General features: G+C 47.3%; 1 protein-coding gene across 1 annotated transcript; it reads right to left on the reverse strand.

Moving 5' to 3' along the window:
- Positions 1 to 946: 946 nt before the first annotated feature.
- ATPAF2 (ATP synthase mitochondrial F1 complex assembly factor 2) lies at positions 947 to 23,753 on the reverse strand. The gene is made up of 9 exons (XM_068243554.1): positions 23,674 to 23,753; positions 20,631 to 20,780; positions 19,624 to 19,668; positions 16,512 to 16,657; positions 14,639 to 14,736; positions 10,441 to 10,521; positions 6,323 to 6,435; positions 5,496 to 5,611; positions 947 to 1,890 (listed from the first exon to the last, which is right to left on the reverse strand). Exons 2-9 carry the CDS (start codon positions 20,743 to 20,745, stop codon positions 1,753 to 1,755), a joined length of 852 nt encoding a protein of 283 aa, XP_068099655.1. The 5' UTR covers positions 20,746 to 20,780; positions 23,674 to 23,753; the 3' UTR covers positions 947 to 1,752.
- Positions 23,754 to 23,835: the final 82 nt, after the last annotated feature.

The raw sequence follows: 23,835 nt of genomic DNA on the forward strand, positions 1-23,835 counted from the left end.
ATCAGTAGCTGAAGCCCCCTTTCCCACCGACTCCTAAACATGACTTTGAGCTACCTTGTATTATGTGACGATTAATCCTGAAAAAAGTAGACAGCACCTGGGAGTCCGTCTTGTACGTCGGTCATCGTTAAACCTGATCTGTATAGGTCAAAAATTCTTGTGTCCACATTCAGTCTGCCTGTGCAGGGATGGAAGAGGAAGGGAGGAAGTGACATCACAAGTGGCTTCAATCAGAGGCACTGCAGATGGGGAATGTCAGGAACAGTTTTCTCTTTTTACACTATAAAAATCATCAAAAACCCATGTACAGACATAGGTTATGTAAGCTAAATTAGTATTTATCTTCTGATTTGTGTTTTCCTTTTTCACTTAACGATGGCTCATAATTTTACTTAAAGAGAATCTGTATTCACAAAATGAAGTATAAACAAACATCCCTGCCTGTTTGGGGTCATCTCCTAGCCCCCTCTGTAATATTTTTGCTGCTCTCCACTTCAATAAAGAGGGTAAAAAAACTGTTTTATAAACTGTTTTGTAAACAGAAAAGATGGCCACCAAAACAGGAAGTACATCAGCAGAGCAGTGAACTCAGTTAATACACAGTGAGTTCACAGAGAATTCAGTGAGTTACACATTGAATTCAGTCTCCAGAGGTTATGTGCAAGTTTTGAAAGAGCTCTGTGTCAATGAAGCATGACAAGCTGTGTTAGAGCCTGGAGTCCTGTTAGCCTGCCAGGCAGCTTCCTCCTCCGCCAGCTATTCTTTGTTCAGTTTATCAGTCTGTGTTTATCAGCCTCACAGATAGCAGACAAGCTGACAGTGAGAGCAGGGACATTGTCTGTGAAGAATAATCATCACAGGAGCACTGGAGGGGCTTGGAAGGAGTTAACTTGTTCACATTACTGAAGAGTTGGCAGCCTTCCAGACACAGCCGACAAATCCGACAGGGGAAAGATAAGCTGATTTATTACAGAGATGGTGTAAGTAGAAAGTGCTGCAGTAAGCCAGAACACAATGGAACAACCTTAGGAACTTGTAGGATAGGAGAAATACTGCTAAAATTTTTGTTACGAAGTCTCTTTAAAAAAACAAACTTCTAGACTTTTTGGTTTCACATGCTTCTATTAGGAAGCCATAATACAATTTTCATACAATACTCTTAAAAAAATGTCAATAAGAATAATAATAATAATAAAAAAGCAAACTCTTCACCCCGATGCAGGCAGATGACTTAGCAAGTTACAGGAACATGGTGACAGGAAAACGTGTCACACGCAGCCACAAAAGGGGGATGGAAAAGCCGTGGACAACCATTACGTGGCAATACTTAGCAGTTCTTGATGTCTGAATTGAGAGTATTTTTCCTCTCTGATGCGAGACACCGGTCTGGGTACTGGGGGACCCTCAGAATCAGTCCTGCAGCAGTTTAGCTTCTGGTCCGGGTACTCCGGGGGGAGGGGTGGTAGTCAGGGGCATTGGAATCAGTCCTGCAGCAGTTTGTGTTTCCGGTCCGGGTACTCGGGGGTGGGGCTCAGAATCAGTTCTGCAGCAGTTTAGCGTCCGGTCACTCGGGGGTGGGGCTCAGAATCAGTCCTGCAGCAGTTTAGCTTCTGGTCCGGGGACTCGGGGGTGGGGCTCAGAATCAGTCCTGCAGCAGTTTAGCTTCTGGTCCGGGGACTCGGGGGTGGGGCTCAGAATCAGTCCTGCAGCAGTTTAGCTTCTGGTCCGGGGACTCAGGGGTTGGGCTCAGAATCAGTCCTGCAGCAGTTTGTGCTTCACAGTTGAGCTTGAACAGCAAAGGTGAACGAATAAGGTAGCTGCGGCTGTACGTGAACGCAACTCGTGCAAATCATAATCGTGCGCCCACTCCACGTTCCCCCAGCGCTGGATCTGCCATTGGGAAACAGAAAAAAAAACACAATGAAAATGAGTTTCAGTTTTCAGTCAATCCTACTTAGCCATTTCATTTTCTGGAATATTAATCAGGATCTTTCTTTTGGACTTGATGCCGTTGACCGCTTTTCTTCTCCAGAATCTTTAATCTACCGGTACGTGTGAATTTTAGTTCCCCTCTTATTTACCTAATCACATGTTTCCGTGATGATTTTTTTCCCATTACCACATCAACTCGGCGTACCACAAGGCTCAGTCACAGGGCCTCTTCAACTCGGTGTACCACAAGGCTCAGTCACAGGGCCTCCTCTCAACATTTCCTCCTTTGGCAAAGTAACTTCCTCTTTCGGCTTACAATACTAATACCATTTGTATTCAGATAGTCTTTCCACCCCTAGCCGGCCTTCCTGTATCCTAAAAAAGGCTTTACCGTGCCTATAAGCCATTCCATCACGGTCCTATTCTGGACATGGGCTCATTATTTCTCGCCTTGACTACAGAAATCCACTGCTCTCCTCTATAAATCTCTGCACTGGCTTCCAAATCACCTCAAATGCAAGATACTGCTAGAAAACTGCTGCCTGTTGGGCACCCGCAGGTCACGGGATGGGAATAGTAGGTTTGCAAATTAGAAATTGTAGATGTAAGGGGTATTAGTAGATAACAGCTGACTAAGGATGACATTGTGTGTATGGCTGTAGAATAAGTGGTAGAGTAAAATAAATAATGTATGGAATACAGTAGACTCTCGTTATAGTAAAGGGGTTTATTCACTATAACAAATAGTGTGCTTTATCAGAGTTACTGTGCCTTATCAGGGCACTTTGATTGGCCCAATAGGATGCCTGTCACTTGACAGGCATCCTATTGGGCCAATAAAAGTGCAGGGATAATGTCCTTTAAAGTGATTGGACCTGCAGGGGCTCAGGGCAGGACGAGTGGAGATCTTGTCATTGCCAATTAGCAGGCTTAAGTTCGTAGTGCTCGCTATGCTACTCTGAAAAGGAACGCCAACTCTGATAAGGCACGCCAACTCTGATAAGGCACGCTAACTCTGATAAGGCACGCTAACTGATAAGGCATGCTAACTCTGATAAGGCACGCTATTTGTTATAGTGAATCAACCCCACAGTAATCTACCTTTCCTGGTCCCTTGGAGTTCACTGTAAAGGGATTTTAATGTAATATCAAATATATTTATATATACAGTGTAAAATAAAATGAACTAGTAGAAGTCAATGTGGATATGATGTATGTGAATGTATGAATATGAGAAAATATATGAACGATAGGGACTGTGGGTTCCTTCTTAGCCTGAATATGTCCATAAGTTAAAACACTGCGCCAACCCTGTCCCCTGTACCTCCTTCTGTGCCCCCCTGTGCCTCCAGTGTCCCCATCTGTACAATCTCTGCCCCCACTGTGCCATCCCTGTCCCTGCTTCTGTGCCCCCTTTTGCCTCCAGTGGCTAGAAAACAGCAAAAAATCTGTTAACCCTTCGCACTCTCACATGCAAATGTTCAAACAAATGCATTCACAGATTCACTCATCCAGGCACAACTGTTATCCCTACAGCTAAGTTAAAAAGTTGCTGTTTTCTAGCCACACCCCCTTCAGCACCTCCCTTTCCTTAATAACTTATTTAATGTCCTAACTAGAGGCGATGTGCCTGGATATATGTATGTTTATTCTTATCATTGACCCCTGTGGCTAGGGTCCAATTCGGTGCACTCCCCCCTTCCCCTGTATGTTTGTCAGCATGCAGACAGCTTATGCTGGTGTATGCGCATGGTGCACATGGACACATAACATTAGCTCCCTTGTGCGATTGGTAAGATGCACTGTCTTTCCCAGGAGAGGAAGTTAGGATGTGTGCTCCTAATCCATTGATAGGTTTGATGCAATGAATGTGTTTGCGTGTCTGCACTATGCATGTTACAGGGCCAGAGTTTAGGACACCTATGTTTACCGGGTACTTCTGCGCAGTATAGGTGACTAAGCATAAGAATGCATTCCTCTGTGAACTAAAAACCCCGGCTTTTAACTTAGCTGTAGGGATAACAGTTGTGCCTGGATGAGTGAATCTGTGAATGCATTTGTTTGAACATTTGCAACATGCATTAGGAGATGCCGGGCACTACAGCAAGCAGAGAGGACGGTTGTACATCGCTGGGACTCCAGTGCGGAGGTGAGTGAAGCTATACTCTGCAATATACTCTCTTTCCTCCTCTCACAACATGATAGGATCGGTGGGCCAAGTATCAGCAGGTCGTTCTTAAGTCGGGGACTCCCTGTACTGTAGAAATGAAGTGCTTTCTGAACAGACACCTGGAGCAAACTTCTCCCCGATGGATCCATATTATGTAGGGGGCCATTTTCCATTGTAACATTGTGACAAGAGAAAGGAAAACAAGCAGGAATAAAATCTGAATTGCCTGCTTGCAAAAGATATAGCACCACAATTACTATGCAACTTACCTGGTCTCCTATACTTTTTTACACAAGTGCAAATGAAAGAAAAATGCAGCAGGACCGGCCTTTGCGCATGGGCGGAAATCACATGCATGGAAATGTTCCCATGCGATTTGCATTAGTCTAAAGGTGGCCACACACACCATACAATTTTGTTAATTATCTGTTCAATGTAAGAATTGCAATCAATTTTTCTGACTGATTGTAACATTTCAAAAATATGACCAATGTACCACACACCTATGTTCAATTTTTCCCCAATTATGATAAAAATGATTGGAATCTGAGAAAATTGCTAGGGTGTGTATATTAATAAATTGACAATCTAACACACACCATACAATCTTTAGAGAAATCGAAGAAAAATATCTGGTATTCCGGATAGATAAAAATCGAAAAAAAAACGGGAAATCCGATCGAATTTTTCAGTCGAATGAAAAAAAAAAGCTTTCGATTTTCAAGATCCGATTGTTTTTATCGAATTGCCGTAAAATCGGATCATTTTATTGTATCGTGTGTGGCCATCTAGCATTTTTCAGACCAGAATGAGATCATAAAATGCTTCTAGTGGAAAACACCCTAAAAGTAACATACATTTTATGATCATAGCTGACAACCAGTATCACAAAAAAAAACCTGGAAAAACGTAAGATGCATCTGTACGCTTATCCTTAAAATGTACATTTGTTCCATGGTAAAATGCACTATATATGTATTTTTTTCTTATGTTGCTGTCAATTACAATAGCTAGTGAGAATCAGATCTGACAGATTTTGGACTTGGTAGTCTCCTCATGGGGGATTCTCATTGTTTATTTTCAAAAATATGCCCAGTATAGCAGTTGATCAATCCAACTGCCAGCACAGTGTGAAAGCGAGTAAAGAGGCTGGTCAACATCTCTGTATGGATCTTTTCTAGGGAGTGCCTTTGTAAAGAATAAGGAAGATATTGAGAATAACACATGAGGAGATGAACTATTTTAAAACCTGTCAGATGGTTACTGCCCCTTGTAAGTGACAGGAATATGGGAAAAGGGTAATTTATGGTGCATTTTACCATGTTTTTGTTATAGTGGTCCTATAGCTTTAGGAAGACCTGTAGGGAGGCAGATGATGAGAGAGGCCATATACCTGATACTCCTCCTCCAAGCGCGACAGAAGCACCGCCCTCTCCACGGTCAGGAGGCGGTCTATCAGAGCCAAAGACAGGATCATAGATTTCAGCTGAACGGTTATAAACTCAATGCCTGTGAGAAAAGCAACAAGGGGAACATCAGCTTATTAATCAGTAATCAGTCTAACCTCCACCCAGGACCAGAGACACTGGGCACTGCCTGCTGCTCAACCAGCTAGCAACTGGTTACAGTGGACCTGAACTCTTGCACAGGACACAAGGAAAACATAACAGAAATGTTTAATTCCCCCTCATTTGTGCCTAATCACTAGTTGTAATCTAATCTCTCCCCTGTGTCACATGCCATGGCAGAGATGGCAGACAAGCCCATTTGAAAGCACAGGCTGTAAACAATATGTCTGCTTCCATGAATCAGGAAGTAGAAACTGTGCAGATTTATTTTAGGATTTGTATCAGCTGTAACAAAGAAATGTTTTTTGTTTAATCCTTATTATGCTGTTGTGTATCTTTTAGAGCAGACAGGAAGTTCTGAGTTCAGGTCCACTTTATAGTATTCCTAAATTATTTAGCAGTGGTATTGCTACACTCAGACGGCTCCTCTTCTGCCCTTTCTTTCTGATTTTAGCCTTTTTCCCCCAAAGTCTTTTGCCAACATTCAGCCAAGCTGGCGATGGGAATATAAGAGAAAACAGTAAGCAGTCAGGGGACATGCGACTCTTGAATTGTAGCTGCATTTTGATCAGGCGGCACTAGGTGATGATTTCTAGTCTATTCATTCACTTGTACGCGAGACCATGCCAGCGTGTGAAGAGCGCTTACTGACCTAACAATGCCCAGGAATTGTAGGAGGCCAGGTGTCGGTGAAAGGTCTCTCTGGTCTCTGGTGGAATGGAGGGTCCCAGGATACTGGTGGAGGAACCAATCACTACGTTGTACCTGAAACAGGAAGACGGAAGATGCAGGTCTCAGCAGCTGGACTGGACATCAATGTTGGGACTTCTAGTAGCTCCAGCTACACATGAAGAATGACCATTGCTTGTAGCAAGCATTCCTGAATGTACTGTGATGCTGGAGCGCACTGAGAAGATGTGGCAGGCCTGAGATTGTGTAGTAGGTACAATAACTAAGCAGCAGAGTGCCGTAGTGGTTAGCGATCTCACCTTGCAGCCCCTGGTTGGATCCCCGGCTCAAATCCCAGCCAGGGCACTATCTGCATTGAGTTTGTTTGTTCTCCCCATGTCTGTGTGGGTTTCCTCCGGGCACTATGGTTTCCTCTCATGTCCCAAACCCATACAGATACATTAATTGGTTTTCCCTAAATTGACCCTAGACTACGATACATACACTACACGATACAGACATATGACTATGGCAGGAATTAGATTGTGAGCCCCTCTGAGGACAGTTATGTGACAAGACTATATTCTCTGTACAGCGCTGAGGAAGATGCAGGTGTTATAGAAACAGGAAATAATTACTGGAGACAGCATGCCAAAGGCTTGCAATCATGCCGTGTATCAGAGAACAATAAAGTCACAACATGTTTTGGGTGGAACCCTCCCTCATGTGTCCAGACATCACCTAAGGAAGCCATCAAAGGGTTGTGGTAGGGCACTCCGTCAAAAAATGCTGGGTGCTTGATACTGTGACATAGGCAATGTCTCGTTCAAATCAGCAATCCAATGTATCAGCACACCACTCCAGACTATTCACGCTCTGTTATTGAGCCATGTATGTCCACAAGGATAACCCATTCGCGTTCCGTCGTTTTCACTTGAGCAATGTTCACCTCCCATTCATTAGCCTATAACTTTATCACTACTTATCACAATGCACTGATCTATATCTTGTTTTTTCCGCCATCAATTAGGCTTTCTTTGGGGGGTACATTTTGCTAAGAGCCACTTTACTGTAAATACATTTTAACAGGAAGAATAAGAAAAAAAACGGAAAAAATGCATTATTTCTCAGTTTTCAGCCATTATAGTTTTAAAATAATACATGCCTCCATAATTAAAACTCACGTATTGTATTTGCCCATATGTCCCGGTTATTACACCGTTAAAATTATGTCCCTATCACAATGTATGGCGACAATATTTTATTTGGAAATAAAGGTGCATTTTTTCCGTTTTGCATCTATCACTATTTACAAGTTTAAAATAAAAAATTTAGAAATATTTCATCTTTACATTGATATTTAAAAAGTTTAGACCCTTAGGTAAATATTTACATTTTTTTTTTATTGTAATGTTTTTGTTTTTTTTATATTAAACATTTTATTTGGGTATTTTTGGGAGGGTGGGATGTAAACCATATTTTTTTAATGTAATTGTGTGTTGATTTACATTTTTTTCACTTTTTGTTGTAGTTTTACTTTTTGGCCACAAGATGGCGGCCATGAGTTTGTTTACATGACGTCACTCTAAGCGTAACACACGCTTAGAGTGACGCATCGGGGAGGGAACAGCCAGAAAAGGCGCAGCTTCCGAGAGAAGCTGTCGCTTTTTCAGCGGGGGAGAGGAATCAGTGATCGGGCACCATAGCCCGATTCATTGATTGCCTGGCTAACGAACCGCGGGCCGGGAGCGCGCGTGATCGGCCGCGGTAGCGCACATAGTTCCTGGACGTAGTTTCTACGTCCAGGAACCAAAATAGGTTAATCAGCCGACAATTGTTTCGGGGGGCCGCGCAGGGTCCTCCTTTATCAAGGCGTGTGGTGACCCTGCGCGTCCCCCGAAACAATTGTCGGCTGATTATCCTTGCGGACATACACGGCTCAATAAAGGAGCGTGATTAATTTGGAGTGGTGTGCTGATACATTGGATTGCCGATCACCTAAGGAAGGGCTCCGCTCAGAACATGTTGTGACCTCATTGTGCACCAATACACAGCATTATTTCAGCCTTTGGTGTGCCGTCTCCAACTATTCTCCTTATTGTTCTGAAGTGGTGTACCTGTGGGGGCGCGGCACCGACTCGAGTCTAAAGGGTGTACACATCCAATTTTGATTGGAAAAGAATTTTACTTCTTCCATGTACTCCGAGGGGAAAAAATAAAAATCGCCCAGGACAGAATCCGGTGGCACACATTTGTTGAGGCCCTTTGCTCCAGTGGGAGACACAGGATTATGTACTCCGAGGGGGCCGACAGATTTTGAATACTATGAGCAGATGGTGTAAGTAAGCTCTCGTACTACATGGAAGTGGCAATCAAATTGGGATGTGTGCATACACCCTAATGGTGGCCACACACGATGCAATAAAAAAGATCCAATTATTTGGCAAATCAAAAAGAATCGGTTGTACAGAAAAACCGAAAGTTTTTTTTTCCCCTTTGATTTGAGCGAGAAACTTGATTGAATTTGAAGTTTTTATCAATAGAAGTTGATTTTGAGTGGCCAATGAGTTTTCAATCAGTTTTTCATAATTGTGGAAAAATGTAACACAGGTGTACGATACATTAGAGTCTCTGTCCAGATTGAAGCAAATCTGAAGCAAAAAAAAAACTTGAGATAATGAGATAATGAATTGTATGTGTAGTACAGCTAATAGAACATTAGTAGCAAAGAAAAGAATATCATACTGATTTCCAGTACAGGAAGAGTTAAATAAGTTATCTATGCAAAAGAGCTTCTCTGAGCTCTCCCACCCAACTTGGTCGAATACAGTCCTGTTTTCTGAAGCACTTAAATCAGGCAGGATAAGGCTTTACTGCAGGGGAATTCAAAGGGTCATTATTACTAAGTTTTTATTTAAAAAAAGAAGAAGCAAAAAAAGCTATATAACTGAAAATAAAAATGAGACTCTTCTTTGCTACCAGTGTTCTATTCAGTATCCATACTACACATACAATTAGGTTTTTTATGCGCTTCAGGTTTGCTTTCAGCCGTCTATCATGCTAGTGCAGTGTTCTTCAAACTTGGCTCTCCAGCTGTTAAGGAACTACAAGTCCCACAATGTATTGCGGGAGTCTGACAGCCACAGTCATGATTCACAGGCAAATGCATTGTGGGACCTGTAGTTCCTTAAAGGGGAACTGAAGAGAGAGGTATATGGAGGCTGCCATGTTTATTTCCTTTTAAGCAATACCAGTCACCTAGCAGCCCTGCTGATCCTCTGCCTCTAATACTATTAGACATAGCCCCTGAACAAGCATGCAGCAGATCGGGTGTTTCAGACAGATCTGACAAGACTAGCTGCATGCTTGTTTCTGGTGTGATTCAGATACTACTGCAGAGAAATAGACCAGCAGGGCTGCCAGGTAACTGGTATTGATTAAAAGGAAATAAATATGGCAGCCTCCGTATACCTCTCACTTCAGTTCCCCTTAAACAGCTGGAGAGCTAAGTTTGCAGATCACTGCGCTAGTGTATGTCCTATGTATCTAATGTTTGATTCTTGCCCTCCCTCAGGTTTACTTATTATTCCACTGGGGTGGTTAAAATGACCCACTGGGGCTTAGTTAGGTGTAAGGGAATATAAACATATAGACATGTATGTAATGACGACCCTGTCACCTCCCCTCCTCGTGTCTCCTCCCCTCCTCGCGTCACCTCCCCTCCTCGCGTCACCTCCCCTCCTTGTGCCACCTCCTTGTGTCACCTCCCCTCCCCTCATCACATCCCCTCCTCGCTTTACCTCCCCTCATCACATCCCGTCCTCGCTTTACCTCCCCTCCTCGTGTCCCCTCCCCTCGTCACCTCCCCTCCTCGCGCCATCTCCCCTCCTCGCGTCTCCTCCCCTCCTCACGTCTCCTACCCTCCTCGCGTCTCCTCCCCTCCTTGCGTCTCCTCCCCTCCTCGTGCCACCTCCCCTCGTCACCTCCCCTCCTCGCGTCCCCTCCCCTCCTCGTGCCACCTCCCCTCCTCGCGCCACCTCCCCTCCTCGCGCCACCTCCCCTCCTCGCGCCACCTCCCCTCCTTGAGTCCCCTCCCCTCACCTCTTTTCAGCCCAGTCCAGCACCGGATCCCATTCATTCTTCTGAAGCTCCACAAGCCCCGGAGGCTCCTCCACTCTGTAACTGAGAGACAAAGAGGACCTGTTACAAGCCACATTGACAGCTTTCCATGCATTTTTCAGTGAAGCCAGATTTGTGAAACAGGAGTTTTTAGCTCAGCTTCAGTCCTCATGGCAAAGCAATATATCATGACTGAAGAGATCCGGATTTACTGGGAAACTGACGATTAGTTAGAGATGAAGAGAAAGGAAGCCTATTGAGAAGAGAAGATCTTGTTTGTCCACGTGAGTAAAGGTGTGAACAGATTAATCGAATAATGCATTTCCCTTTATCATGGGAGGGGCTCTGTGGATCGAAACAAACATGCCTTGACTGTATAAGTTTCTTTGCAAAGGTTATTAGGGTCATGTGACAAGCCTACAGTTCCTCCTCCGAATCCTTGACTGCCACACAGGGTTAAGGCTCTCTGGCAGTCCAAAACCCACCCACTCCCATAAGTTTTTAGTTACTGCTGGCAGGTGATGTCACTGGAAGGAGATGCTGCTTGCTTTTTTGGGCAGTTGGAAACAGCTGTTATTTCCCACAATGCAACAAGGCTCCCGCTGTGTGATGTCAGTACCTTAGTGCTGTAAGGCGCTGGCATCACGCTGTGGGAGGGGTTTCACCACAATATCAGCCATACAGCGCCCCCTGATGATCCGTTTGTGAAAAGGAATAAATTTCTCATGTAAAAGGGGGTATCAGCTACTGATTGGGATGAAGTTCAATTCTTGGTCGGAGTTTCTCTTTAAAGGACCACTACAGTTAAAAACTGTAAATGTAAAATGCATGTGTATAATCTGCATAAATGTAAATGTTTATTACCCAGTAAAATGCACTATAAATTGCTTTTCGCCTATGTTGCTGTCACTTACAGTAAAAATCTGATTAGTCCACCTCCTCATGGAGGTTTCTCAGGGTTTATTTTTTTTTATATTCAAAAGTGCTTATTCAATGGCAGTTGCTTGTTTCAAAGGCCAAAATAGTGAGCAAGCGAGTGGGGCAGCCGTCCAACATCCTTATATAGGTCCTTTACAGGGGGTGCTATAGTGAAAATGAATAGAAATACTGAGAATCCCCCATGAGGAGTTGGGCTTGTCCAAAACCTGTCAGATCTGTTAGATTTCAACTACCTACTGTAAGTGACAACATAGGAGAAAAGTAATATACAGTGCATATTACTCAGGGAAATGTACTTCTTAAGAATATGCACCATTTTTCGTGATAGTGGTACTTTAAGGTTTTTTTAAATAAAAGTGCCAATACATGGATCGTCTATTTCTCGGCGACCTACAGCTGCCTGCTCACTCCCTGTTCCAGACCACACCTCCCTGCTAGAGGCTGACAGCTGCCTGCTCACTCCCCGTTCCAGACCACACCTCCCTGCTAGAGGCTGACAGCTGCCTGCTCACTCCCCGTTCCAGACCACACCTCCCTGCTAGAGGCTGACAGCTGCCTGCTCACTCCCCGTTCCAGACCACACCTCCCTGCTGGAGGCTGACAGCTGCCTGCTCACTCCTGGTTCCAGGCCACACCTCCCTGCTAGAGGCTGACAGCTGCCTGCTCACTCCCTGTTCCAGACCACCCCTCCCTGCTGGAGGCTGACAGCTGCCTGCTCACTCCTGGTTCCAGGCCACACCTCCCTGCTGGAGACTGACAGCTTCCTGCTCCAGACCACCCCTCCCTGCTGGAGGCTGACAGCTGCCTGCTCACTCCTGGTTCAAGGCCACTCCTCCCTGCTGGAGGCTGACAGCTGCCTGCTCACTCCCTGTTCCAGATCACACTTTCCTGCTGGAGACTGACAGCTGCCTGCTCACTCCCTGTTCCAGATCACACCTCCCTGCTGGAGGCTGACAGCTGCCTGCTCACTCCCCGTTCCAGACCACACCTCCCTGCTAGAGGCTGACAGCTGCCTGCTCACTCCCCGTTCCAGACCACACCTCCCTGCTAGAGGCTGACAGCTGCCTGCTCACTCCCTGCTCCAGACCACACCTCCCTGCTCACTCCCGGTTCCAGGCCACGCCTCCCTGCTAGAGGCTGACAGCTGCCTGCTCCCTCCCCGTTCCAGACCACACCTCCCTGCTAGAGGCTGACAGCTGCCTGCTCACTCCCCGTTCCAGACCACACCTCCCTGCTAGAGGCTGAAAGCTGCCTGCTCACTCCCTGTTCCAGACCACACCTCCCTGCTAGAGGCTGACAGCTGCCTGCTCACTTCCTGTTGCAGACCACACCTCCCTGCTGGAGGCTGACAGCTGCCTGCTCACTCCCTGTTCCAGACCACACCTCCCTGCTGGAGGCTGACAGCTGCCTGCTCACTCCTGGTTCCAGGCCACACCTCCCTGCTGGAGACTGACAGCAGCCTGCTCACTCCCTGCTCCAGACCACACCTCCCTGCTGGAGGCTGACAGCTGCCTGCTCACTCCCTGTTCCAGATCACACTTTCCTGCTGGAGACTGACAGCTGCCTGCTCACTCCCTGCTCCAGACCACACCTCCCTGCTGGAGGCTGACAGCTGCCTGCTCACTCCCTGTTCCAGATCACACCTCCCTGCTGGAGACTGACAGCTGCCTGCTCACTCCCCGTTCCAGACCACACCTCCCTGCTAGAGGCTGACAGCTGCCTGCTCACTCCTGGTTCCAGGCCACACCTCCCTGCTAGAGGCTGACAGCTGCCTGCCCCCTCCCTGTTCCAGACCACACCTCCCTGCTAGAGGCTGACAGCTGCCTGCTCACTCCCTGTTCCAGACCACACCTCCCTGCTAGAGGCTGACAGCTGCCTGCTCACTACTCCTGGTTCCAGGCCACACCTCCCTGCTGGAGGCTGACAGCTGGCTACTCACTCCCCGTTCCAGACCACACCTCCCTGCTCACTCCCGGTTCCAGGCCACACCTCCCTGCTAGAGGCTGACAGCTGCCTGCTCACTCCCCGTTCCAGACCACACCTCCCTGCTAGAGGCTGACAGCTGCCTGCCCCCTCCCCGTTCCAGATCACACCTCCCTGCTAGAGGCTGACAGCTGCCTGCTCACTCCCTGCTGCAGACCACACCTCCCTGCTGGAGACTGACAGCTGCCTGCCCCCTCCCCGTTCCAGACCACACCTCCCTGCTAGAGGCTGACAGCTGCCTGCTCACTCCTGGTTCCAGGCCACACCTCCCTGCTAGAGGCTGACAGCTGCCTGCCCCCTCCCCGTTCCAGACCACACCTCCCTGCTAGAGGCTGACAGCTGCCTGCTCACTACTCCTGGTTCCAGGCCACACCTCCCTGCTGGAGGCTGACAGCTGGCTACTCACTCCCCGTTCCAGACCACACCTCCCTGCTCACTCCCGGTTCCAGGCCACACCTCCCTGCTAGAGGCTGACAGCTGCCTGCTCACTCCCCGTTCCAGACCACACCTCCCTGCTAGAGGCTGACAGCTGCCTGCCCCCTCCCCGTTCCAGATCACACCTCCCTGCTAGAGGCTGACAGCTGCCTGCTCACTCCCTGCTGCAGACCACACCTCCCTGCTGGAGACTGACAGCTGCCTGCCCCCTCCCCGTTCCAGATCACACCTCCCTGCTGGAGACTGACAGCTGCCTGCTCACTCCCCGTTCCAGACCACACCTCCCTGCTAGAGGCTGAAAGCTGCCTGCTCACTCCTGGTTCCAGGCCACACCTCCCTGCTGGAGACTGACAGCTGCCTGCTCACTCCCCGTTCCAGACCACACCTCCCTGCTAGAGGCTGAAAGCTGCCTGCTCACTCCTGGTTCCAGGCCACACCTCCCTGCTGGAGGCTGACAGCTGCCTGCTCACTCCCTGTTTCAGGCCACACCTCCCTGCTAGAGGCTGACAGCTGCCTGCTCACTCCCCGTTCCAGACCACACCTCCCTGCTAGAGGCTGACAGCTGCCTGCTCACTCCCTGTTCCAGACCACACCTCCCTGCTAGAGGCTGACAGCTGCCTGCTCACTCCCTGCTCCAGACCACACCTCCCTGCTAGAGGCTGACAGCTGCTTGCTCACTCCCTGCTCCAGACCACACCTCCCTGCTAGAGGCTGACACCTGCTCACTCCCTGTTCCAGACCACACCTCCCTGCTGGAGACAGTTGGCCACGATTGGACTGAATAAAGCCATTGTCTTCCTTCCATGCAGTGATGGACACTCACCAGATGGTGTCTGTTTCCAGGAACTTTAGGGAAGCTCTGATCAGCTGCTCCTTATCCCTCAGAGTCGGGTTATCCAGAGCCGTGTTACATAGCGTGGTCTGCAGATCACAGAAAAGCAAGAATGGATTTAGCAGCTGTTATGGAATTATAGGTAACAGTAACACTGTACACAAATGTCACATCTCGTGTATATGGCGTGTAAGTATTTGATTCCCTGCTGATTTGGCTTGCTTGCCCTCTGAACAAGAAATGAGCAGTCTATAATTGTAATGGAAGGTTTATTGTATCTGGGAGAGACACAATAACTACACAAGAAGCCCCCACAACCCCCTCAGTGCCTCAGAGCTCATTGTAATGAATGAAATAAGTATTTGATCCCCTATCTAAGGAGGACTTAGTACTTGGTGGCAACCTTCACAGTCAATCAGAGTTCAGATGTTTCTTGTAGTTGCCGCCGCGTTTGGTCACGTACGAGACGTCACCGCGTCGTGAGACCACATACGAGACGTCACCGCACTGTGTGGCCACATATAAGATGTCACCGCACTATGTGGCCACATACGAGACGTCACCGCACTGTGTGGCCACATATAAGATGTCACCGCACTATGTGGCCACGTACGAGACGTCACCGCACTGTGTGGCCACGTACAAGAAGTCACCGCGCCGCGTGGCCACGTATGAGATGTCACTGCGTCGTGTGACCACATACGAGACGCCACCGCGCTGTGTGGCCACATATAAGACGTCACCGCACTGTGTGGCCACATATAAGACGTCACCGCACTGTGTGGCCACATATAAGACGTCACCGCACTGTGTGGCCACATATAAGACGTCACCGCACTGTGTGGCCACGTACGAGACGTCACCGCGCCGCGTGGCCACGTACGAGACGTCACCGCGCCGTGTGGCCACATATAAGACGTCACCGCACTGTGTGGCCACGTACGAGACATCACCGCGCCGTGTGGCCACGTACGAGACGTCACCGCGCCGTGTGGCCACGTACGAGACATCACCGCACTGTGTGGCCACGTACGAGACATCACCGCACTGTGTGGCCACGTACGAGACATCACCGCGCCGTGTGGCCACGTACGAGACGTCACCGCACTGTGTGGCCACGTACGAGACATCACCGCGCCGTGTGGCCACGTACGAGACGTCACCGCACTGTGTGGCCACATACGAGACATCACCGCGCCGTGTGGCCACGTACGAGACGTCACCGCACTGTGTGGCCACGTACGAGACATCACCGCACTGTGTGGCCACGTACGAGACATCACCGCACTGTGTGGCCACGTACGAGACATCACCGCGCCGTGTGGCCACGTACGAGACATCACCGCACTGTGTGGCCACGTACGAGACATCACCGCGCCGTGTGGCCACGTACGAGACATCACCGCACTGTGTGGCCACGTACGAGATGTCACCGCACTGTGTGGCCACGTACGAGATGTCACCGCACTGTGTGGCCACATATAAGACGTCACCGCACTATGTGGCCACGTACGAGACGTCACCGCGGCGCGTGGCCACGTACGAGACGTCACCGCACTGTGTGGCCACGTATGAAACGCCACCGCACTGTGTGGCCACGTACGAGACGCCACCGTGCCGCGTGGCCACGTACGAGATGTCGTCGCGTCGTCTGGCCACGTACGAGATGTCACCAGCAAATAACATTGCACCCTATGGCTGCGCCCAATTTAACCCCCTGGCTTTGCGTGTAAAATAACAGATTTGATTTTGGGGGGGGGGGGGGGGGGAGGAAGGACCACATCTAAGTTAGCTGGGGGTTTGCGTGGAGAGGGTTAAACAACAAATGTATTGCTGTAGACAGCCTTTCTGGTTAGTGCCTTACCAAGTGCATAGTGTAGAATTTCAGAAAGTCCTTCTGGCTGTCCCACTCATTGGCCACAGCGATCGCTAGGGGTTCACTGGGAACAGCAAAAACTTTGCCCTGTGGTGTCCTCAACTTCCTGCGATCCAAGTTAATTTCAAACCCCCCTGTAGGCAGAAAATAAAGTGTGCGATATTAAATTCAAGTTGCGTTTATGGTCGAAAGCATTAAAGAGACTTTGAAGCGAGAATAAATCTCGCTTCAGAGCTCATAGTTAGCAGGGGCATGTGTGCCCCTGCTAAACCGCCGCTATCCCGCAGATAAACGAGGGTCCCTGACCCCCCGAAATCCCCTCCGAGCAGCGGGGGATCTCTTCCGGATTGAGGCAGGGCTAACCGCCGCAGCCCTGCCCCACACGCGTCTGTCAGCGCGTATCTCCGCCTCTCACCCGCCCCTCTCTGTCTTCCTTCACTGAGGGGCGGGGGAGAGGCGGCGATGCGCCGCTGATAGACGCGACTGGAGGCAGGGCTGCAGCCGTTAGCCCTGCCTCTAGGAGCAGCAAAATGTACGACCAATTTGGTCGTTGATTTTGCGGGGGGGGTGAAGGGACCCCCGTTTAGCCGCGGGATAGCGGCGTTTTAGCAGGGGCACACGTGCCCCTGCTAACTATGAGCTCTGAAGCGAGAATTATTCTCGCTTCAGTGTCTCTTTAAGCACTACATAAATCTAATCGCTAAACATATAGGACCTGTTTCCAAGTTACTGGAAGGGTTAATACTCAAACCTTCTCTCTTCACTTAGAAGCGAACTGATAAGATTGACATTGTCAAAATTATCAGATTGTGTTGAGCGGTGCAAAGGGGCCCATACACTGGTCGATTTCAGCCATCGATCGATCCTATGGAATCGATTGATCTGAACTCGATTCTATCAAATCTATTGATCGATTTGCGGCCGATTTCGATGAATTTTATCTGACAGGATGGAAAATCTAGGTTGATCGGCTGCTGGCAGCAGATCGATGGCCCATAGAGTTGCATTGGATCTAATGTTCCAATAATGCATTTAGATTGATTTCCAATAGATTATCTATTGGAAATCTGTTCCTAGTGTGTGGCACTCATCAGATAGATTCCTGTCATATTTGACTAGACTGGTATCTGACAGAAATCTATCTGATGGTCGAATCTGCTGCAAATCTATAAGTGTATGGCTACCTTAAACAATTCAGGAAAGTCCATCTGATAATTGGTCCTAAAACTGGCAAGATTACCAATTGGCTTCTGAGAAGTGTAAATATGCCCTCAAATGATATTAGACAAATATTTTACTGTCACATTGCCACTGGAACTTAAAAACATTTAAAAATGGCCTTGCAGCCCTTTCCTGACTAGTGAGCAGCCACAGGTCCTCACTAAGCTCCTTTGTCTTAGCCATGACTGTCCACAAACCAACTGCAGAGAGCTTCTGTTTTTCACCCATTGCGTTGATTAAAACAGCCGTTCCCAATTAATCAGAGTAATTAGGGTGCTTTAGAACAGCTTGGACTATTTGGAATGGTATAGAACTTTAGATTTTTCCATAGGCTCTGACAGTTTGTGAAGGGTAGGAATAATTTTGGACTGGATACTTTTTGTTCAAATGTAAATAAAAGCTGAGAAATGTGTTTTTTTCCCCCCACAATAATGCCTCTTGTACATCTTCTTATCTTTTGGGAGACACCTATGCAATTTCCTGTCAAAATTACTGGCTGGTTGAATAAAAGTAACTAAGTCAAAATTTGCCTGGGGTATGAATAATTATGGGCAGCACCGTACATGTAAATTCTAAAAAAAATGTTTGTTTTTAATAAATTTGCCAAAACCTCAAGTAAACATTTTTCATGTTGTCATTATGGGGTGTTGTGTGTAGAATCCTGAAGAAAAAAAATGAATTTAATCCATTTTGAAATAAGGCTGTAACATAAAATGTCGAAAAAGTGATGTGCTGTGAATACTTTCCTGATGCACTGTATGGCTTTGTAAAAAGGCCACAAATGTCATCATACTAACAACCAGTGCTATCAGTGATGGCGGACACTTTTTTAAAGTATTTTTTTTAATAACTTTTTGTTTTCTTACTATGTTTATCAATGATCACTGTTACCAGCAGTGATGGTGATCAATGAGGGACTAGGAGAACACAGATTGGTTAAGGGATCACATGATCCTTTGGGCCAACCACTGCAGCCACAGGGGTCAAGAGATCACATGATCTCTTTGACCAATCAGTGGTGCAGTACAGGGGTCACATGCATGATCGATCCAGGAAGTAATGTTCTTCCTGTGTACTTTCTTTCAATGATCACTGTGTAACAATGATCATTGTGGGTAAACAGGGCACCTATCAAGTTCAGTAGGACGGTTATAGGTCCTACATCCAGGTGACTTAAAGCGGAATATAACCCTGCATTTCAACTTTGCTCTAAAACATTATTTACAGCATATTATATGCAACCAGCATTTTTTTTTACTAGACCATCATTGGAAGGGTTACACACAGAGCTTTAAAGTTCTGTGGAGAGAAATGCAGACACATCCGAAGTTTAGATAGATACATTTAAGTAAACACAATGTAACAAGTGTGGAATAAGACACACACTCTGTGCAGGAGCTCCCGGACACACAGAAAGAGAGAGAGAGAGTGAGTGAGTGAGTGAGTCAAATTCCTCACTTGTTACATTGTGTTTACTTAAATGTATCTATCTAAACTTCGGATGCGTCTGCATTTCTCTCCACGGAACTTTAAAGCTCTGTGTGTAACCCTTCCAATGCTGGTCTAGTAAAAAAAAATGCTGGTTGCATATAATATGCTGTAAATAATGTTTTAGAGCAAAGTTGAAATGCAGGGTTATATTCCGCTTCTTCTTGGTCGTAGAACCAACATCCATTGGGATAAAATGGTTAAAGCTTCAATCTGCAGCTACTGCCATTTATGCCTCTCAAGTTAGTTTTAAAATGTTGTCCACAGAGAGGCTTTAAAACCATGCAGATTTAGATTTTATTTCCCCTCCAATACTTTTCAGTGCATGTATATACTGGGTGATTTCAGTGGCGGCCAATAGATTGACAACAGCAAAGCATAACCTACTAACCTTCACCTTGAGAAATACTGACGTGTTCATAGAACTTCTTTCTTTCTGTAATGATAAAGCAAAGTGCGCAATCAGGTGCTGGCAGTGATGCTTACATATCACAGATCAGGCCAGTTTAGGAAAAGATGTACAGTATAAGAATGTAAGGAACTTTTTGACGTTGGTGAATTTGGAAAAATGAGCGTCACCAATCAGGTGAGTCTAGGAAGAGATTGCTGTATGAGAACGTAGAAAGCTGGAGTAGTTGAAAAAATGAACATCTTATCTATAACGTTTGGCTCCTCCTCATTTTTGAATAGAAACCATTCGGTCTGGTGAACAGGAGAACAAAAGACAAAAATGCCTTTCTCGACAAAAACATTAAAACGAAATGTATTGCCAGGAGCAGCATAGCTAGAAATCGTGGAGCTTCAAAGAAAAGTTTTGGTTGCCCCCCCTTTAAAAAAAAAAAAAAAAAAAAAAAAGGAACTTTGTACCCCTCTCTCACACAACAATTTTATGTAGCCAGAGGGGTCCCCCGGTATTAAGCAGCCCTCCAGTAGTGATAGCCAGAGGCATCCCTTCAGTATTATATAGTCTCAGGTAAACCCCAGTATAGCTAGAGGCTCCCCAACCAGTATAGGTAGCCAGAAGTAGCGCCCACAAAGTATAGGTAGCCCCCCTCAGCATAGGTAACCAGTAGTAGCCTTCGGTATAGTCAGAGGATCCCCAGTATAAGTAGGCAGAAAGACACCCCAACATGGGTAGTCAAGTATAGGTAATGTGACAGGAGAGGGCGCTGTAGTCATGGAGACCAAGACGCCAGGAGAATGCAGATCGCCGTAGAGACTGGAGAGGTGAGTCACTTCTTCTATGATCCTGCTACCGATACTTTGCATCTCAGACAGGGGGGTGTCAGAGGAGACCCCCATTCTGCCGCACATACCAGGAACCCAGCAGCTATGGGCACTATAGCCTCCACCGGCCTGGAGATGGCGATGAGTGAGGCTGGCAGGTCCTATACTCACCAGCAGGTGGTGCATAGGAGCGTTTCTGTGTGCCGGTCCCATCCAGCAACCTCAGGGCAGGATACAAGCCCTGCGTCAGACGCTTGGCATAGATGGTCCGGAGACTCTGCAGCATTGCGTCCAGTAGGGGGTGCCAGCCGCTTTCAGAAACTGCAAGAAAATATAAGAGACAAGATTAAGAAAAAACGGAGAAAGGGGATTCATTGTTGAATAAGAAAACTACATAAATAGTTCTGTGAACATATACTACAAAAATCCTCTGACTCCAACTCCTCAATTTATGATGCCTCCGACTTCAACTCCTCTAGTTTATATATAAAAATCTACTTTATGTGTTGTTGGAAATTATGTAACATAAAAGGTATTTCTCAACTTCCAAAACATAACCTAACCTGAGATGGTATAAATAAAAGAATTGATGGCTCTAGTCTACTTTAGGGGACCCAGCAGGAAACCTCATAGAGAAATTTAGCTAACGTCATTAGGTGGGCGGTACTGCTAGCTTTCTCGCCAACACTACTGGGCCAATCACAACACTTTGTGCTGTAGAGGGTACTGTGATTGGAGAACTGTTCCCTATGAGGTTTCCTGCTGGTGCCAAACTGATACTTACCTGGGGCTTCCTCCAGCTACATGACCTCTGATGCCTCCCTTGCTGTCCTCCCCGGCAACTCTGTTGTTCTGTAATCCTGCCCGGTAATCTGGCTTCAGTCGTGCCTGCCGGGCCACTCTGCGCATGCGCGGCCATGCCCCCATCGCCGGGAGCGTACTGTGCAGGAGCAGATGCTGCCAGCGATGGGGTGCGCACACAGCCACACATGCGTAGACCCGCTCGGTCCAGGCTCGGCTGCACGGCGCAGTGGCACGGAGAAGATGCTGCCCAGGATCGGTGGAAGAAGCAGAGCCCATTCCGATCCCCGTGCTGCTGCACACTGCGGCCAAGCTACGTCCACAAGCCCCTGTGTCACCGGACTTCAGGGGGTTCCAGTGCTGGAGCAGTGAGGCTGAAGCTTCTCTCTACTGAGGTGAGTATCACGTCACTACAGGTACACTGTGCAGCAGGTGGGAGCGCAGTGTGATGGGGGTGCTGTGACTGCAGATAGACAAGACACAGGATATTTATATTGCGCTTTTCTCCTGGTGGACTCACGCTCCGTTCACACCGGGGATCGCAAAATAGCAAATATTTTGCAGAGGGTTTTTCCCCCATTTTTATACTGGACATTTTTCGCAATTTTTGAGCAATCATGATTTTTTAACATTTGAACCGCGAATGCTCCAAAATCGTGGGTAAGTGCTGCATGCACTGCGTTTTCTGTCAAATCTCCAGCGATCGCTGCAGTGAGGTCACTGTCATACACTATAAATTGCACTAGCGCTTTTCAAATCGCTAGTAATCGCCGGAGATTCGGAAAACGCCCGTAAATCTCCCCAGTGTGAATGGGTCCTTAAAGCAGCAGAGCTGCAGCCACTAGCAGGCTGTATAGGCAGTAGCAGTGTTAGGGAGTCTTGCCCAAGGTCTCCTAACTGAATAGTTGCTGACTTACTGAACAGGCAGAGCGGAGATGTGAACCCAGGTCTCCTGTGTCAGAGCCCTTACCCAGTACACCATCCAGACTAGCCTTTCTCAACCTTTTTACCCTGGAGGGACCCTGCAAATAACTTTTGGATCTCAAGGATCCCCTGCAAACAACTTTTGATCCTGAGGAACCCCTGGATATATTGTGCATGAGGCATGGTCTTTAAAAGGAGGTGAAGTGGTTTATTTCACTACTCCCTATTACTCTGACACTCACTGTACTGTCTCCTTAGCCTAGTGCTTTTTATTAATGTGATCATTATTATTCTATCCCCCAACTTAGAGCTTCTTTTTATAGTACCCCCTATTATAAAGTGCTTCCTCCATGATGAGGTGAAAATGCTAAGGAGCCACTGTGTAGAGTACTCAAGCAACCCTGGTTGAGAAAGCCTGATCCAGACACTACCGGCTGGCCGGAGCACAGGGAGGCGGGGCTTGCTGTCTGCGGATAATGGGGGAGAGCACAGGGTGATGGCATACCTCCCAACTTTTTGAGAAGAGAAAGAGGGACACTTAAGCCACGCCCTTGATCACGCCTCCGTCACATCCCTAGTCATGCATACCATAAAGATTTCATAAGAAAAAATTTGGTACTTATCCGTTAGCCGGGCGCATCCGGCAGGTGGCGACAAAACTCCACCAGAGTTACATCTTTCCCTACTATCCATGTCGGCCTGGAGGGGGAATAGTAATTAGCGCCACCTGCCGGATGCGCCCGGCTAACGGATAAGTACCAAAATTTTGTTTTTTTTTATTCAAACCACGCTGGTCCTTTTCATCCTAATGCATTTTACTTCATATTAAAGGATACCCGAAGTGACATGATGAGATAGACATGTGTATGTAAAGTGCCTAACACACAAATAACTAGGCTGTGCTCCTTTCTTTCTTCCTCTGCCTGAAAGAGTTAAAGGTACTTATCCGTTAGCCGGGCGCATCCGGCAGGTGGCGCTAATTACTATTCCCCCTCCAGGCCGACATGGATAGTAGGGAAAGATGTAACTCTGGTGGAGTTTTGTCGCCACCTAGAGGATGCGCCCGGCTAACGGATAAGTACCGAGTTAAATATCAGGTATGTAAGTGGCTGACTCAGTCCTAAGTGACTACAGTGTGACCCTCACTGATAAGAAATTCCAACTATAAAACACTTTCCTAGCAGAAAATGGCTTCTGAGAGCAGGAAAGAGATAAAAAGGGAAATTTCTTATCAGTGAGGGTCACACTGTAAACACTTCCTGTCTGAGTCAGAACTGAGTCAGACACTTACATAGCTGATATTTACCTCTTTCAGGCAAAGAAAAAAAGGAACACAGCATAGTTATTTGTGTGCTAGGCACTGTACATACCCATGTCTATCTCATGTCACTTCGGGTATCCTTTAACATTTTAAAGAATATATCAATTTAAAGGATGAAATAAAGTTTAGAGTACAACACATTTTTAGTAGACGAATATATAGATTTACATGGAAAGGGGGACAGTTGGGAGATGCTGGGAGCCCGGGGAGGTGTGCGGGGGTGAGGCGGGTACCTGTCGCTCCTCAGGCACAGCAGTAGTCACACACGCTGCTCTCGCTCGGGTGGCGGTCAGGCTGTGGACGCCGCCATGTTGCCGGTGACGTCAGCGC

This window comes from Hyperolius riggenbachi, chromosome 7 (genome assembly GCF_040937935.1).
Source record: "Hyperolius riggenbachi isolate aHypRig1 chromosome 7, aHypRig1.pri, whole genome shotgun sequence".
Taxonomy (NCBI): domain Eukaryota; kingdom Metazoa; phylum Chordata; class Amphibia; order Anura; family Hyperoliidae; genus Hyperolius; species Hyperolius riggenbachi.